This window comes from Ailuropoda melanoleuca, chromosome 5 (assembly GCF_002007445.2).
Source record: "Ailuropoda melanoleuca isolate Jingjing chromosome 5, ASM200744v2, whole genome shotgun sequence".
NCBI classification, from domain to species: Eukaryota; Metazoa; Chordata; class Mammalia; order Carnivora; family Ursidae; genus Ailuropoda; species Ailuropoda melanoleuca.
In genome coordinates, this window is record NC_048222.1 from 50,714,297 (window position 1) to 50,731,604 (window position 17,308).

The window sequence follows — 17,308 nt, forward strand, 5'->3', positions numbered from 1 at the left end:
AGATCTCTAGGAGGATTGTAGCTGAAACCATGCCAATGGCAATGGATGAGGTCCAGGGGGTTTAGAGTAGAAGGAGGAAAAAATAAACCATAAATATCTCAAAAATCTAGTGTTAGAGGAGAGGCAGCGAGCAGATATTAAGAGTGAGAAAGGATTAGGGGCGCCTGGGTGGCACAGCGGTTAGGCGTCTGCCTTCAGCTCAGGGCGTGATCCCAGCGTTATGGGATTGAGCCCCATATTGAGCCCCACATCAGGCTCCTCTGCTATGAGCCTGCTTCTTTCTCACCCACTCCCCCTGCTTGTGTTACCTCTCTCGCTGGCTGTCTCTATCTCTGTCAAATAAATAAATAAAATCTTTAAAAAAAAAAAGTGAGAAAGGATTAAAGGAGAACTTTCAAACAAGATTTTTTTTGTATGCGTTAGAAATAACAAACATTAAAGTATCTTTCATAATGTTACCCTTGTTAGATCAGTTACTCAACACCAAAGTCTTCCTGTGATTAGGAAACTATAAAATCCATCAGACATGACTGTAAAATAAGCACGATTATTCCACAGCACAGGAGGTCCTAGTTCGTTGCATTTTTTCCCCCTTTTCTTCGCTACATTTTGTGGTGCTGCAGGTCAAGGCTTAGCTAAGCAGGTTTACACGGTTAAGCCTGGAGGCTGGACGTTATGGGTAGGCTTTAAAGATAGACCAGACGACAGGAAATCGCTTATGAATTGGCACAGTGTTTAAAAATCACACGGAGAGAATTTCAGATTCTGAGTCCAAGAATGATGAGATCCCTTCAGGCCTCCCCATTTGCTGCCTTGCTCAGGCTGGGCTTTCCCCCACGAGGTCGCAAGGTTCAGCTTCTATTGGAATCGGCAGCCTTAACCAACAAGAAAGGGCTCTGATCTTTAGCTTGTGGTGAAGCTGGGATTAAGCGCTCCCGATCCCAGGCGTCTAGTAAGACGCCGAGCTCTGGAGCGGATCTGAGTGAGACTTGTTGCTGGGGAAAACCGCAGCTTTGTTTCCCAGGGGAAGGGCTGACGGTCCCCGGCCTCCACGGCTTGCTCGACGCGACGCCTGGGGCGGCGCCAAGTTCCCCGCGCGGGAGCGGACGGCGCGCCCCCGCCACGCGCGCCCCCGCCACGCGCACTCCCTACGCCCTGAGCCCCGCCACGCGCCTGCCTCCTACACGAGCCCCCCACGCACGTTCTCCCCGCCGCGCGCGCCCCCACCCCTGCGCCCCAGCACGCGCGCCGCGGGCCCTTTCCCGCCGCACTTCCTAGCGCCACTGGCGCCCACTAGCCGGGGGAGGCGCTGCGACCGCCGGGGGAGCGCCGCCTCCTCTTCCTCCACCTCCTCCCGCCTCCTCCCTCTTCTCCTCCTCCACCTCCTCCTCCTCACTACTGTTCCCACTCCTGGGCGGGGGCGAGCGCGTCCGGTTTACTGGAACCGTTCGGAAATGGCAACTTGCGCGGTGGAGGTGTTCGGGCTCCCCGAGGACGAGGTGCGGGGGCCGAGGGGCTGCGGGGCGGGCTTCCCTTCTCGCTGCTCATCGGCCGGACGGAGGAAGCGGCGGCTGCCAAAGGGTCGGCTGTCAGCCCCCACGACCGCCGCGCGAGCTCCGGGCGCGCGCAAGGCGCCGCGGGGACCTGGGGCGGTCCGGCGCGCGCGGGGGTGTGGGTGTGGGTGTGGGGGGGGTGCTTGCTTTAGCGAGCGGCATTTTCTGCGCCAGCGTGTGGACTCCACGCTCCTCTCCTCCCGGAGCCGCCGCCTTCCTTGTCAGTTTCCTTCAGGAAGTGCCGAGGAGGGGCATTAGGCAGCGAAAGGCGTGAGTGCGCGGGGGGGGACGCGCTTCGCCCCGCCGGCCTCTTCCTGCCACCCCCCGCCGACGGTGCGTGAGCTCCGGGGGGTGGGGCGGATTGCCCCGGAGTTCAGCATCCCGGCTGTTGACCGGCCGGCGCTGGCACAGGCCCGCTGGACTTAACTTCGTGGACTTTGACGTGAAGACTTCCAAGAGAATTGTCATTAGCTGTTTTGATTTTTTTTTTTAATCTGAAATCGCTTTTAACCCCTAACTGGAGACGGCGATGGGAAAGCAGGCGGAGAGATTGTCCTCCTGTTTGGCAACAAGTGTCAAGTGTGGCAAGTTCGTGCTGTGTTTCACTGGTCTTCAGAGATATTTAAAAAATAAAGCCGAAAAAGGATAAATAAAGAGCTTCCCACAGCTGTTCACTTTGAAAATTTTCATGATTTGAGAAGGAAAGCTGTGTCTTTTCAGCGAAATAACTCAGGCTGGTTATGCCTGACGCTTGGTAAAAATGAGGCCATTTGGAAAGAGTTGTTCCGTTTTAAATGAGATGTGGCTTCCCTAAATTCTTGATGATTGTCTCAAAAATGGGAATGGGTGGGAGATGAAAAGCTATCTAGTCTAAAAGTGACAAGTTCAGTTTGGGGAAAAAAAATCAAGTTTAAGTGTTCTTGTTGACTGGCCAATCTGTCACATGTACTTGTTATCAAGATTGGACCCAATAAACTGTAATACATCACCGTAAAATTAATTTATCTTCTGACAGTGTTGGAATAGTTCCTTCTCTTAGTAACTTGGTATCTTAAAATGTCATTTACAAAATGTCTTTTACATTTGTCTTGACAGTTCTTTGTATATAAACGGTGGGCAACTTGTTTATGCAGGCAAGTTATCTCAGTGTTTTGAGACTAATCATGTGATAGATTAGAATTCAATTTCTTAGTTATTGCTACCAAAAAAGAAGCAAATTGGTGGTGGGAAAATGGTGGCAGCTTGGTAGACCCTCCGAAACAACAGTCAGTATGTTATGGCCAAAGATGACATTCCTGCTAAAGTCCATTATTGTTTAGCAGAAGGGATCAGAGGAAAATAATGCGGTGTTGAACCCGTGGTAGCTTTCTTCTTATCGGTCAGGCCTCCCTGGTTTGCTACCATAAGCTGTTCAGTGCAGACAGATAACCTCAAGCTGACATCCAACCCAGTCAGGCTGGCCTTGGACTTTCTTCGCTTTTTGTCATTATTACTCAGAGGTAGATCCTGATTCCAGATTTCTCATCTCATTCCCTTGCAGCAAAGCCAGTTGATCATTGAATATTGCCAGAGGCATCGTTCACTCTTCTCTCTTTGGTACAGGTTCTGTGTTTTCCGTTATCTGCTTCTCACATCATCTGCGCAGCTGAAATAAAACGAATTATGGCAGTGAGTGGTCAGTAAGCAATTGGGGCTAAAGGCCAGAAACTCCACCCTTTGAAATGAGGTGTTCCTGAACCTGCATCCTGAGGGATTTATACTTCTAGGAAGTTTCGTGGCGTGGGGCCTGCTCTGTTTGCATAATGGGGGTCCAGTTGTCAGTCCCATGACTCTAAGTTCCTTGCAGCTCCCTCTGTCTGCTTTGTCCGCATTGAGGAAGAGAGTGAGATCGGAAGATAAGAGACATGATGATGGACTGTTGTCTTCCACTTCTTCCTCTGGGTTATTCATTCAACAGACATTTATTAACTGTCTGTTCTGTGTCATGCGGTGTGCTGGCCGCAGGGATACAGAGAGAAAAAACAGTCCCTGCCTGTTTTGTGAGGAGCTCGCAGTCTGGTGGGAAAGATGAAAGTCACTAGTTTTCTGGTAGAGGTGGCGATCTCATCACTCTGATTTGTCATTTATTTTCTGGTCCATCACAAAGTAAAAGAGGACTTAGAAGAAGACTCCCCCTCACTATTTTTTTTTTTTTTAGAAGAAAACATTGTTATTTTTTAGAACTCACAGAGGAGTTGGGAAGAGGCAGCCCCCTGCTGTTGATTAAAAATAAGGTAGCTTTTCTATTACAGCAAAAAGTGATGATTCTTATTTTAAATTTGAAACCGAAACAAGAAGAAAAATGAACAGACATGGGATACAAGATACTTGGAGAATTATAATTTAACCAATATTTTAACCACTGAGTCACACTGTGTGAGCGTATTAGTGGCTCATTGCAGTAGGCCAAAGTTGAGATCATAATTCCTCTCCATCACTTTTCAGTGAGCCTTAGCTCTTATTCCACATATAAATGTCTTTTAGTAAGAGATGGTCTTGGCTTCGTGTGCAGACTTTTGTCATTATAGCATAACAAACTAAGGAAGTAGTGAATATAAATTATACCAGAGTTGCTCTGACAGTCTCTTGGGATTAATAGTAGAGGGTAATTCTCACCAACCTTTGGTGAGGAGACGTGTGGTAGCCGTGGACACTGGAATTCAGCATCCCTTCCAGCCTCTTTTCAGTGGACTTCCCTGTTAGGCAGAGGTTGGAAAGCCAAACACTGTGTTTCTCATATTTTCTGGCACTTAGCATTCTGGAAATGGGATTTTGAAATAGGTTTCCCAGTACGGCACACTTACTTGAGTTTTGGAAAGTAGAAATGAAGTGGAGCGTAAGTTCTTGTTTCTTTGGCTAGTTCTCCTGACAAGCACAGTCATGTAGACATTGACTTTTCCTGCAAAAGTGTTTCAATATCTGGTAACTTGTTTTGTGAGGATTGATAGGAAGTTGCAGAACCAGTGGCGGTGGCAGCTTCCTGATGACTAGATGGGATATGTTTGTTAAGCCAGCCGATCTGGGGGTGTCCCAGGATTCCCCGCCTTCCTGATGGGGACAGAAGTGGCAACTTCCTGGGTGGGCCAGTTCGAGCTGTTTCCAGGGCCTCGGGAGGCCCCAGGCTGCAGCCTGCCCCTCCAGATCTCCCAACGATTTTGTAAGCCCCTAATTCCCTAGATTAACTTCTTTCTTCTTAAAACATCTAGAGTGATGTCCGTTTCCTACAACTGAAACAAGGTAGAGAAGGAAGGAAAGGGAAAGAGTTGAGCGTGTCCACTGCCAGTTCGGAAGTACAGTTTGCACATGCAGAAGAATGAATGCCTTTGGCGGGGATAGTGACAGCAGTGCGTAAGCAGCGGGGTAACTAAGAAGTGCCTTTGCTGACACTTCTAGACCCCTGATGCCAAGCAGAAGCAGACCTGGCATCATACCGAGCCTGGAACACAATTCCCAAACCTTTATTCACTGCGCAAGGGAGGAGAAGCACGGGTTAAGCCCCAGCTTCGTTAGTATCTATCCCACGCTTTCATGTGTTGACTTTGCCATTGCTCCTTTTTTGCAGCTCCTTAATTCCAGCATCATTCTATTTTTCATGGGTTTCCATGGGACCAAAGAAGTGGATAAATAGAATTTATTTTGTAGCTGTTTACTTTTTAGTTATTTTAAACCAACAGAAAAGTTGGAAGTACTATGCAAAGAACGCCAGATCGTCCTCATGTAAGTTCTCCTGCTGTTGATATTTCACTACAACTCCTCCATAATCCTTTTTGGAGGATTTTGGAGGATCCTTTTCATTAGTCTTTTTTTTTTTTTAAGATTTATTTATTTCAGAGAGAGAGAGAGCAAGCGCATGCACATGAGCAAAGGGAGGAGCAGAGGCAGAGGGAGAGAGAGAATCTCAAAGGCACTCTGTGCTGAGCGCTGAGCCCGACGCTGGGCTCGATCTCATGATCCTGATTTCAGGACCTGAGCTGAAGTCAAGTGTCAGGAGCTTAACCTACTGAGCCACCCAGGTGCCCCTCATTAGTCTTTTTCTAAATCATTTGAGGGCAAGCTGCAGACACAATGCCCTGTCACCTCTAAATACTTTAGTGTGTATTTTCCTAAAATAAGAACACTTTTCTTTTTTTTTTCTTAAAGATTTTATTTATTTATTTGAGAAAGAGTGAGAGAAAGAGAGAGAGCATGAGCAGGGGGAAGGGCAGAGGGAGAAGCAGGCTCCTCAGTGAGCAGGGAGCCTGATACAGGGCTCGATCCTAGAACCCTGGGATCATGACCTGAGCCAGAGGCAGACACTTAACCGACTGAGCCACCCAGTTGCCCCAACAAGAACACTTTTCTATGTAACAGTGTCCAATCCTCTAAGCCAGAAAATCAGCATTGATATGACCCTACCATCCAAACTGCAGAGCCCATCAATCTTTGCCAGGTGTTCTAATAATTTGTTTCCTTTCTGGTCCAAGAGCCCACATAGGAGTATGGGTTGCGTGTACTTGTCATGGCTTTGCGGTCTATTCTAATCTGTATCAGTTCCTTGACAGTTATTGAGTACAGGCCTTACAACTTGTAGGATATTCCCCAGCATGGGTCTGTTTCCTCCTTCCTCAGGGCCACGTCAAAGTCATGTTTTTGGGGAGGAATCACAGAGATGATGCTGCATTCTTCTCTGTGCCTCCCATGAGGGGCTGCATATTGCTTTGTCCCATCACTGTCAATGATAACCTTGCTCATTTGATCCTTTTGGTGTCTGTCAGGTTTCTTTTTTGTAATGTCACTATTTCCCCCTTCATAACCGATTAGTATTTTGTGGGGTCATCTTTAGACATTATGCCGAGTAGCCTACCCTTTGTTCATCAGATTTCCATCCAGCACGTTTAGCATTCATTGATGACTTCCACCTGAATCAAACACCACTATTTTTTTATTTCCATCTTTATTACCTGGCATTCTGTGTAAGAAGAGCTTTCCCTTTCTTATTTATTTATTTATTTATTTATTTATTTATGTCAGCGTGGATGTGTAGAATTCCACCTTATTCAATGGGTTGTGATTATTTCCTATCATTCAATATTTTGTTGCTCAAATGATCACAGTTTGGTCAGTGGAAAGCCCTTTCAGAGGGGTTCCTAGCTCATATGACAAGCCCCATCCTTCTTTGAACCCTTCATGACTTTCTAACAGATGTTCCAGACTCCCCTTGTATTTTGCCTGGCCCACCACTGTCTGGAACCAGCCATTCCTCCTAGAAACACTGGTGCCATTTAGGAGAAAATGCCTTTTAGAAGCCAAGATCTGGGTGCTCAGTGTGCTCATTACTATTGAATGTCATTGCTCTTCAACCAGCTCAGCAAACACTTAAGAAGTGTGTGTGTGTGTGTGTGTGTGTGTATACACACATAAATGTATACCTGCTTCTATATCAATCTGTATACATGTATTTAAAAGTCATTAATTCATATCCGTTTCTCAAATTCAAATCTAATGCCTCAGGGCTCTTTGTAGCCATAAGTACCTTCCCTACCAGTAAAAGTTCTGACTTTTCTTATTCTCATTATCTTTACTTGTTTGCCCGGTCTCTTTAGTTAGGTTTTTGGTGTCCCTGGTTTCCCAAGCAGGCAGGCACCGCCTCTGTCTGCCGCTAGGAGTACTGCTGTGGCACAGGGCCGCGTGTGCCCCGCGCCAGTGCCAGTGGGCATCGACTGATGCACTCCGTGCGGTACCGCCCTTCTCCCATAGTGCCCCAGGCTGGTGAGCGTGCTGACCATGCACCCCCGCGAGACTCCCTCCAGCCCCCAAGCCCTGCCTAAGCTGGGCCTGACAGTGAGTCCTCTGCACCAGGAAGAGATTAGAAGGCACTGTGTGTCTGTTTTCCTACAGTTACCTATTAGCAGTTCATCTGTCATACAGGAGTAGGATATTGGAGCTGGAAGGCACCCATAAATAAATCATTTAGGGTAAACAGGGGTATAGAAAATCGAATTTGACTAGGATGGAATTCTGGCTTTTTCACTCTCGGTGACCTGGCAAAGGTATTTGTCACCTGTCAGAGCAGGGTATTTACATCGGCTGACTCTCCCATTCCCTAGCTGTGTCTGGTATTAAGAATATTGTGTAGTACCAAGAGAATGTAAGGTGGCTGATTTGAATTGCTGAACCCACTGTCTACTGAATTCTGTGGCCATCAGTGTTACTGACCTCTCCCTTCTTAGGCTGGCTCCCTTGCTAATCATTACTATCAGAGTTTTAAGAGGATAAATGAATGGAGAAGGTAGGAGAAGAAATGCAGGGAGAAAGACACAGCACAAACAAATGAAAAAAGGTCGTGATAAGCTTTCTGAAGTCTTGAGGAATGAATACGTCAGTAGTGCAACATCATAACCCCATGGCCTGACCCAAACGTTTGGCTTCCCCCCATATGAGATGTGCTGTGGCAATGCATGTGAACAGTCATGTCGGTGCACAAAGATGCTTTCATGAAAATACCCTCCTTTAAGGTAAAGGGTCAGCCTAAATATATTCAGAACTGCCTTTAGTTGAATACCTGCTATATTCCAAGCACCAGGTCACATGTTCTCATGCTGTAGCTGTGATCATCGAAAGAGTTTTGCAGACGAAAGAGTTTTGCAGACGTAGATAGTGTTATCTCCGTTTTACAGATAAGGACTGTGAGATTGTGATTTGCTCAAAGACTTGGTCCGATTAGGTGGCGGATCTGGGCTTGAATCTCAGATTTCTTTAATACCAAAGACTTGGTCTCTCCACTGTCCTACTGCAAATAGTTGCCCAAATAGAAGAATTTAACAGCAGAGAATCTTTCTCAGGAAGGTGAAAAATGTAACAGGTGCAGAATTAACTTGTAACCATTCTTATGTTCTTCCACATTTTCTATCTATTTTGTTAATAGCTTTTAGGTGGACCTCTCAAGTACTTGAATTCTGTATTTGCTTACATATTTGTTGAACAGTTACTATGTCTAAGGCATTTGGATCAGGCCATGAGGTGATAATGATGATGACAGACCTCACTGAATTTGCAGCCTACAGGAAGGGAAGGACAGTAAATACCTAATCACACATCTTATAAATGTGAAGGAAAAGGAAGGTGAGATGAAAGCATTTAACAGGAAAGATGACTTAATCTTGTATGGTATGAAGGAGGGGAGAGAGTGAGTATAAGAAAAGGCTGAGGGAGTCACCTTTAATCTGATTCTAAGGACGAATAGGAGTTAGCCAGGTGAAGAGTGGGGCAAAAAAGCCATCCAGGTAAACAGAACAAGCTGCACGTGCAGAGGATAAGATGGAGAAGAACGTGAAGAAGACTAGAACGATGGTGTCAGGAGATGAGTGTGGAGAGGAGGGAAGAGCAGAGCCCGGCAGGTGGGCGAGGGAAACTCACCAAACAGGTGTGTGGGCACGTACATACACACACACACACACACACACACACACACACACACACACACACCATCACCACTAACATTTTTTTTGTAGTTCGTATTTGTTCCTCAGATGTTTAGCTTTTTCTCTACTTGTTACTCATTTCTTGTCACATCTCTGGCTTTTCATCTAGGATCACCTTTTTCTGCCTGAAGTACATCCTGTAGAAGTTTTTTTTAGTATTTGCTGGAAATAAACTTAATCGGTTTTTTGTCTGATAATGTCTTTATTTTGCTTTTCTTTTTTGAGGGGGAATGGAGTAAAATTTTTAAACAGGGAAATGCAGATTTTTAAATGTACACTTTGATGTGCAGTGCTTTTCAACAACACGTGTAGCAGCCAACTCAATTAAGATATAGACTGTTTCCATCACTCTGGGGGTGCCTGGGTGCCTCAGTCGGTTAAGCGTCTGCCTTTGGCTCAGGTCATGATCCCAGGGTCCTGGGATCAAGTCCTTCATTGGGCTGCCTGCTCAGTGGGGAGTCAGCTTCTCCCTTTCCCTCTGCCCCTCCCCCTGCCCGTGCTCACTCTCTCTCTCAAATAAATAAAATCTTTAAAAAAAAAAAAAAAACGAATATTTCCATCACTCCAGAGTGTCCCCTTGGGCCCTCTTCCTGTCAACTTACCACTTCACTCTCCGGTGGCAACCATTTATCACCATGCTTAGTTTAGCCTGTCCTAGAACGTCATATAAATGGAATCATACAGTATGTATTCTTTCGTATCTGCTCCTTTTGTCTAATGTAATGTTTTTTAGTCGCCCGTGTGGTTGTTTGTATAAGCAACTCATTATTTTATTGCTGAGTAGTATTCCATTGTATGTTTATCCATTCTCCTTTTGACAGACATGTCTATTGTTTCCAACTTTTGGCTACTATGAATAAACTACTGTGAACATCAGTCTACAGATCTTATGAAAATATTTTTTCCACAAATACAGGTTATCAGCTTGATGTGTACCTTTCCAGAGGCATTTCATGTATAAAGAAGCGTATATGGTGCTATCACATTTAAGAGTAGTGTTAAAATGTGAAATGATGATGAGCTGTTCTTTTTTGGAAACTTTATAGTTCTGACTGAATAAAGTTAAGGTTTTCTAGAAGGGGAATAGTCACACAACTGCATTAACTATAGCACTTCCCTTTCTTACCTTCATGCTCTTTACCTGTGGGGCTTAACTTTAGTGTTCATTGGAATCACCTGGAGAGTTTATTAAAACACCGTCTTCTGGCCCCACCACAGAGTGTCTGATTCAGTAGCTATGGGGCCTGAAAATGTGTGTTTCTGGTAAATTCCCATGTGGTGTTCATACCACTGGTCCAAGGAATCCACTTTGAGAACCACAGCTCTCTCCTAAGTGTAAGGATTCTGAGTGTTCTAGTTTTATCATGGTTATTACTGCCAAACACTGTGAAGGAGCTTTGACCGTGTAAGCAAATCTCTAGCAGTCGTACATTGACTGTAAGCAAATCCATAGCAGTCGGATATTCCACCTTTACTGGGACAATCCTCATTTCATGTATTTCCTAGTAAGGGTGATCTAGCATTTACATTTTTATAAAATATTTCAAGTAAATTTACACTCCAGAGGAACAAAACTGCTGGCAGTCCGTAGGTTTGAATTTTTAGTTTTGAAAATATGGTCACCGTAAATTATATAACATATGTTGCAAAAACAAAGAAGAAGAGGAAAGACAAAAAATACATCCTTTCCACTCTACTACTTTTTAAAATAAATATGCAGTATTTATATTATTGCATTATGTGAATACAGTATTATTCACATCAGAACCCTTTATGCCATGTTTATAACTTTATTGTGCATTTTTGGGTTCACTTTAGTTTTCTATATACTTGTCACAAGTTTGCAAACTGTCTGATGGAGCTTTAAAATCACTCAGTGTAGATGTTATATATATAACGGATGCTATGCATTCCCCTTTCTTCGTTCTTGTTGGAGACCGCCTCTTGCGCCATGCACCATCTGAACGGCTTCCATTCTACACCTGCTGTGTGGCCATCACCGGCAGGCTTCCGTTTGCCATCCTTGCGAGAATTGTCTTGATCTCTGTTCTGCGTTGGAGTCACCGTTTCTTTAATCTCTTGTCTTCCTCTTTGCTAATTGATTCCCTCATTTGCTGACATACATCCTCCATATAGTGGGCAGGTCCTGTTGACGGGAGTGTTTCGAGATAGGGTTATCTGAACTTACCATTTTCCATTGGGACTCTCACATAGAAATATTTATAGTATTTGGTTCCGCTCCCCCCATGCATCACTCCATTTCCTCGGAGAGAGGTCTTCCAGTCTTCTGTTTGGTGGGTATAGATCTGACAGCCAGTGTTCTGGGCTCACCATTTGTGCAAACTTTTCCTTGCTTTCCATAAAGTGCCTTATTCTTACTTAAGGCTGCTTCAGAGAGCTCTGTGGTTAATCAAGAGTTTGTCAGCCCCTGCTGTGTGCCAAGTATTCTGCTGGGTTCCACAGAGAATACAAAGATAATGAAAAGATAAATTTCTTGAACTTCAAAATCTCACAGTTTTAATAGTGGAGAAAGACACATCGTTATCTCCTCAGATAGGAGACTATATGTGATAAGTGCTATAAAAATGGGCCTTTAACAGCAAAATGGGAAAATTCGTTACTATGAAGGCTTTTAGACAAGATAGCATTTGGACTTTGAAGGAAGGACAAGCCTTTTTTTTTTTTTTTTAAAGATTTTATTTATTTGACAGAGAGACAGCCAGTGAGAGAGGGAACACAAGCAGGGGGAGTGGGAGAGGAAGAAGGCTCATAGCGGAGGAACCTAATGTGGGACTCAATCCCAGAACACTGGGATAACGCCCTGAGCCGAAGGCAGACGCTTAACGACTGCGCCACCCAGGCACCCCAAAGGACAAGCTTTAAAAAGAAAACTACAATTTAAAAACTTTAAAAAAAGATTTTATTTATCTGACAAAGAGTGAGAGAGAGAGGGAGAGAGAGAACAGCAGAGGAAGAGGGGAGGAGCAGACTCCTCGCTGAGCAGGGAGCCAGATGCAGGACTTGATCCCAGGACTCTGGGATCATGACCTGAGCTGAAGGCAGATGCTTAACCAGCTGAGCCACCCAGGCGCCCTACAATTTAAAATTTATGAAAAGTTTAAGAAGTAAAGCAAAAACCTTTATCATCTCATTTTATTTTTTTTAAAGATTTATTTATTTATTTGAGAGAGCAGGGAGAGGGGCAGAGGGAGAGGGAGAGAGAATCTCAAGCAGACTCCCTGCTGAGTGCTGAGCCTGACAGGCTGCTCTATCCCAGGGCCCTGGGATCATGACCTGAGCTGAAACTGAGAGTTGGGTGCTCAACCGCCAGAGCCTGCCGGGAGCCCCTATCATCTCATTATTTTGTTTCATTTTTAAAAATAGTTACTATCGCTGTTGTGTATTTCCTTCTAATCTTTATCTATTTATCAGCATACATTTTTACAGAGTTATCATAGAGTAGATATCACTCTGCATCCTCATTTTTCTAGTTAACATGGTAATTATTTTCTGTCATTAAATGATATTAATAGTACATTTTAAATGGCTGCTCAGATGATACAGGATTTTAACAATGACCGGTAGGGGATGGAGACGACTATCCCAGACAGAGGGAGCCCAACTTGTGTAAAATCTCAGAGATAAGTAAATATCTTTTTTAAGTAGACTGACTGGAGGTGTGAGGGGGGAGTTAGGTATGGGAGGGAGGCCACAGAGGGGTGGGAGAAGGATGAAGAGAGGAACAAAAATTCTTCCAAGACGTGTGAGAGATGAAAAGATCTAGAGCTCTGCATTTCCTATTCCTGGATTTGGGGGGGGTTGACAGAAGATTAGGGAGCAGTTAGTAGCTGGTTTTGTGAATTGTGGAGAAATCTCAGGCCTGGAAAACCGCTTTTAATTCCTGTAGCCTCCTGCATAGATAATGCATTACCATTTTTTCCTCACTGTAGTTGAGAAAAACCACTTATCTTTGCCTAGGATTTGCAACTTTTCCATTTCACTTTCATAAATCAAGAGAGCTTTCTTAGCAGTGGAAGGGGAAGTCTCAAGCTTTAAAGGAGAGCTGGGATCTATTTGGGGATAATGTCCCTGTTTTGAATAAGGAGAAGATGTTTAATTTTCATTTATTTTTTCCTCATTTGAGCACTCTCCACGTCTCTATTAGCAGTACTTTGAATATCATGTTTCCAAAGTTATTGAAGAGTTTAGTCTCTTGTTGCAGCATTTATGTTCTTCAGTTTCAAAAATGCTGTGAGATATTATGATTTCTGCTTATGGTTGTGATTGCAAAGACCCGTTTTGGCAATTTTCTAGCATTAATTTATAAAATGCCCTTAAGTGAATGCAAATATGAAAATAAAGGGCACTTTCTTATTTAATTTTACAACAGAATCTTAAATCAATATAGTTTCACATCAGTTAACCACAACACCCAAAGTAACTAGTTCTGATATTTGTGGTAGGAAATGCAAGAAGGTTTAAAAGTTAAATGTGTTTGTGACTGTGAGTAATTTATCATGCCCTGGAATTTTTAAAATTAATAGTTGTTACATTTTTCTCCAGGAGACTTCTGGGGGATGGTTTCAGTAGACGTTCCACCAACATGGATTAACTTTTTAAGAGGGGTGTGGTAATCTCTTTCCTCAATTAAGTTTATATATAAATTATAAACACTTGTCTGTGTTTACAAAAGTTGAGATTATCAAATAACATTATTTGCTGATGGCACTTCTGATTACACTTTACCACTTGAAAAAGTTTGTATTTATTTATTAAGTCATCACAGAAAAGACATCTAATTTTAAGAATTCAGTGTTGGGGGGCGCCTGGGTGGCACAGCGGTTAAGCGTCTGCGTTTGGCTCAGGGCGTGATCCAGGCATTGTGGGATCGAGCCCCACGTCAGGCTCCTCCGCTATGAGCCTGCTTCTTCCTCTCCCACTCCCCCTGCTTGTGTTCCCTCTCTCGCTGGCTGTCTCTGTCTCTGTCAAATAAATAAATAAAGTCTTAAAAAAAAAAGAATTCAGTGTTGGAGATACATACCTATCTAATAAAGTACAGCCATTTCCCAGTCAACTGGGAGACAAGAATTTGGCTGGTCAGGCCAATAGAACACTTCAGTGGGCCCATTTATTCAGTGGGACTTTTCCAGGAAGAAAGGGTGACTGCAAATGTCTTCAGATTTTTGGGAATAAGTTCCTGTAGAAAACTGAAATTTCAGTTCACATCTTTTCCTCTGTAATTTTAAATTCTGTCTTTATTCTGATACCTGAGGATTTCCCTTCTTTCTTGCAAAATCAGCTATGTATTTAGTTTTATTTGGGGCTACAGGAAACTTATATTTTATGTAGCATCTCTAGTAAGCATTTTTGTATTATCTGAATTTCTCATCTGAGATTTGGGGCTAATTGAATATTTCCATGATCACACTTATTCAGTGAAACCTCCAGGAATGAGGGTGATTGTAAGCATTTAGAAGTAGGAGAAGATTGAAATAAATATTCCACGATATGTGTACTTTCGCCTTCTCAGGCCTCTGCTCACAAGGGAATATGACTAACCACTTGCCGATGGAATGACCGTATCATAGAATCCGTTAGGTTGCTATCTGTTGGGCAACATCTATTTCATATTTCTTGATCTTATAAATGCTCTTGTGAATACTGCTATGCTATGTCCTTGAGTATCAGAGTGAGAGTGTATCTAGGGGATGGATCTCAAAGTGGAATTTCTGGGTTATTGGTTTAGAACTTTAGTAGATTTTCTTTAAAATGGTTCATCAATTTATACTTCCTACCAACAGCATATTAGAGTTTTCCCTAATTACTGAGATTGAAAATATTTCACGTGTTTACTCTCCATTCTCTGTGATTTCTCCTATTAGGTCCTAGTTTGTATTTTACTTATTGGTTTTTAGGAGTTTTTTAAATATATTCTGGATAATCATAATTTGTCAATGGCACACATTTTAGATACTTCCTCCTTGTCTGTCCCCTTGACTTCTCATTTTGTTCATGGCATCTCTTCTCATACAAAAGGTATATAATTTCAATGGCAAAAGGCATATAATTTTAATTTTCCCATTAGAGTTTGTATGCTTTAAAACCCTTTCCTACCCCACTGTCATGAAAGTATTCTAAAGTTTCCCATGAAATTTTTAAAGATTTCTTTTTTGCTTATAAGACTTTAATGTATCTGGAATTTGTTTTTGTATAGAGTATAAGATATTACTTCTGTACTCATTTTTACTCTTCCCTATGAATTTTACAATTATTTATTAAAATCCATGACAAAATCTGGGTGGGGGGGGTTTGGAATTGTGTTGAATTTATAGGTTATTTTGGAGAAAACAGACAATAATATGGAATATTTCCATCCATGAACGCAGTGAATTTCTTCATTTATTTAAGTCTTCTTTGTGTTCTTCAATAACTTTTTATAATTTTGTCCGTAAAGGTTTTTTACATTTCTCATTAATTCTGTTTCTCTGTGTTTGATAGTTTTGCTTAATTGGGAATTTTTAAAAATATGCATTCTGTTTTGTAATATTTTCTTACCTTTTAAATTTGAACAATTTAAGATCTACAGGGCAATTAAAATAGTAGTATAATGAACACCTGTATACACTTCAGCTAGATCCACAAATTGGTAACATTTTACTTATTCCCTTTATTTACACACACACACACACACACACACACACACAGTCACATTCAGTTTTTTATTTGCTGAAACATTTAAGACTAAATTGTACTTTATCACACACTTTATCCCTAAATATTTCAATATATATCTCAAAAGACATCTTTATATAAAACCTTAAAACAGTATTATGATATCCAGGAAATTTAATACTTGATTTGTTACAGTATCAGTATACTATGGTTTTATTTAATGTACAATCTATTGAATGGAATTTTTAAAATAATGAGCATAGGGGAAAAAAGAGAGAGAAAGGCAAACCAAGAAGCTGACTCTTAACTATAGAGAACAAACTGATGGTTACCAGAGGGGAGGCGGGCAGGGAGATGGGTTAAATAGGTGATGGGGATTAAGGAGTGCACTTGTGGTGAGCACTGGTTGTTTCATGTAAGAGTTGAATCACTAAATTGTACAGCTAAAACTAATATTGTACAGTATGTTAACTAACTAGAATTTAAATTAAATCTTTAAAAAATAATTACATTCTAAATAGTTATTACAAACGATTATAAGCTCTTTTGTGTTTTTGTGTACATAGAACAGTGAAAATATTAGTACTAAGAATTTGGCTGTAGATTTTCTTGGAAGCAGTGATAAGTTCTTAATGTAATAATTTAACTATAGTTTTTTTTTTTACTTTTCTTTGTAGATAATCAAGTTATCTAGAAATAACAATATAGTTTTTATTTTCTCTTACATATCTTTTAATCAAATTAATTCTTGAAAAAGAGTCCTCCAAATAATTTTAAAATCCTGATTACTTTATTTGATATGTATATAAAAGTATGTGTCTTAGATATGTTGTAAAGTACATAAAAATAATATATAAAATTTTGTATTTTAGGAAAATTCACGAATTGTGAGGGTCAAAGTCATAGCTGGAATAGGCCTTGCCAAAAAGGATATCTTGGGAGCTAGGTAAGTATATTAAGTTGAGTTATAATTTTAAACCGCACTGTTTTTTTTTCTAAACTTTGGCAAGATGAATAATTGAATAATATTATTGGTAAATTAGTGTGCAAATTGGAATGATTATATTTCCAATTCGTGTTTCCAATAAATTCCTTGGTATCTACCACATGACAATGGTGGGGATTCTGGAAGGAATAAACACAGAAAGTAGATTCCCAAACTGTGTCTATGGATATCTGCTGACCCTGAATCACAAATGTGATAGCAGATTCAAAGCAACTTAGCTAAAGACAAAAGATCTGAATAGAGATAAGAGTTGCTGCCTAAGAAACATGGTTGTGGTTCTCGTCCAGATAAGATAATTAATTGGATGATAAAATAAAACAAATAATCATCAGAGAAAATTTGCAGAATCCAGAGTCTCTACAACTTAGTACTTACAATGTCCAGGATATAAGCCAGAATTATTTGATCTATAAAGAATCAGGAAAATGGAACACATTCTCAGTAGATAAAAGAAAATATGCTCAAAAACATGTTTATACTTGATATTGTACCACTAAAGACTAGAAATCTCAAGAATGGGGGCGCCTGGGTGGCACAGTGGTTAAGCATTTGCCTTCGGCTCAGGGCGTGATCCCGGC

The 17,308-nt window shown here is 41.9% G+C and overlaps 1 protein-coding gene across 1 annotated transcript in view; it reads left to right on the top strand.

The window, feature by feature from the left end:
• The first annotated feature begins 1,308 nt into the window (after positions 1 to 1,308).
• Positions 1,309 to 17,308, top strand: part of NEDD4 (NEDD4 E3 ubiquitin protein ligase) — a 118,357-nt gene continuing 102,357 nt past the window's right edge. Inside the window, exons 1-2 of the mRNA XM_002922948.4 lie at positions 1,309 to 1,499; positions 16,597 to 16,670. Of these exons, the coding sequence (XP_002922994.2) occupies positions 1,455 to 1,499; positions 16,597 to 16,670 (119 nt within the window). The 5' untranslated portion in view covers positions 1,309 to 1,454. The remainder of the gene's footprint in view (positions 1,500 to 16,596; positions 16,671 to 17,308) is intronic.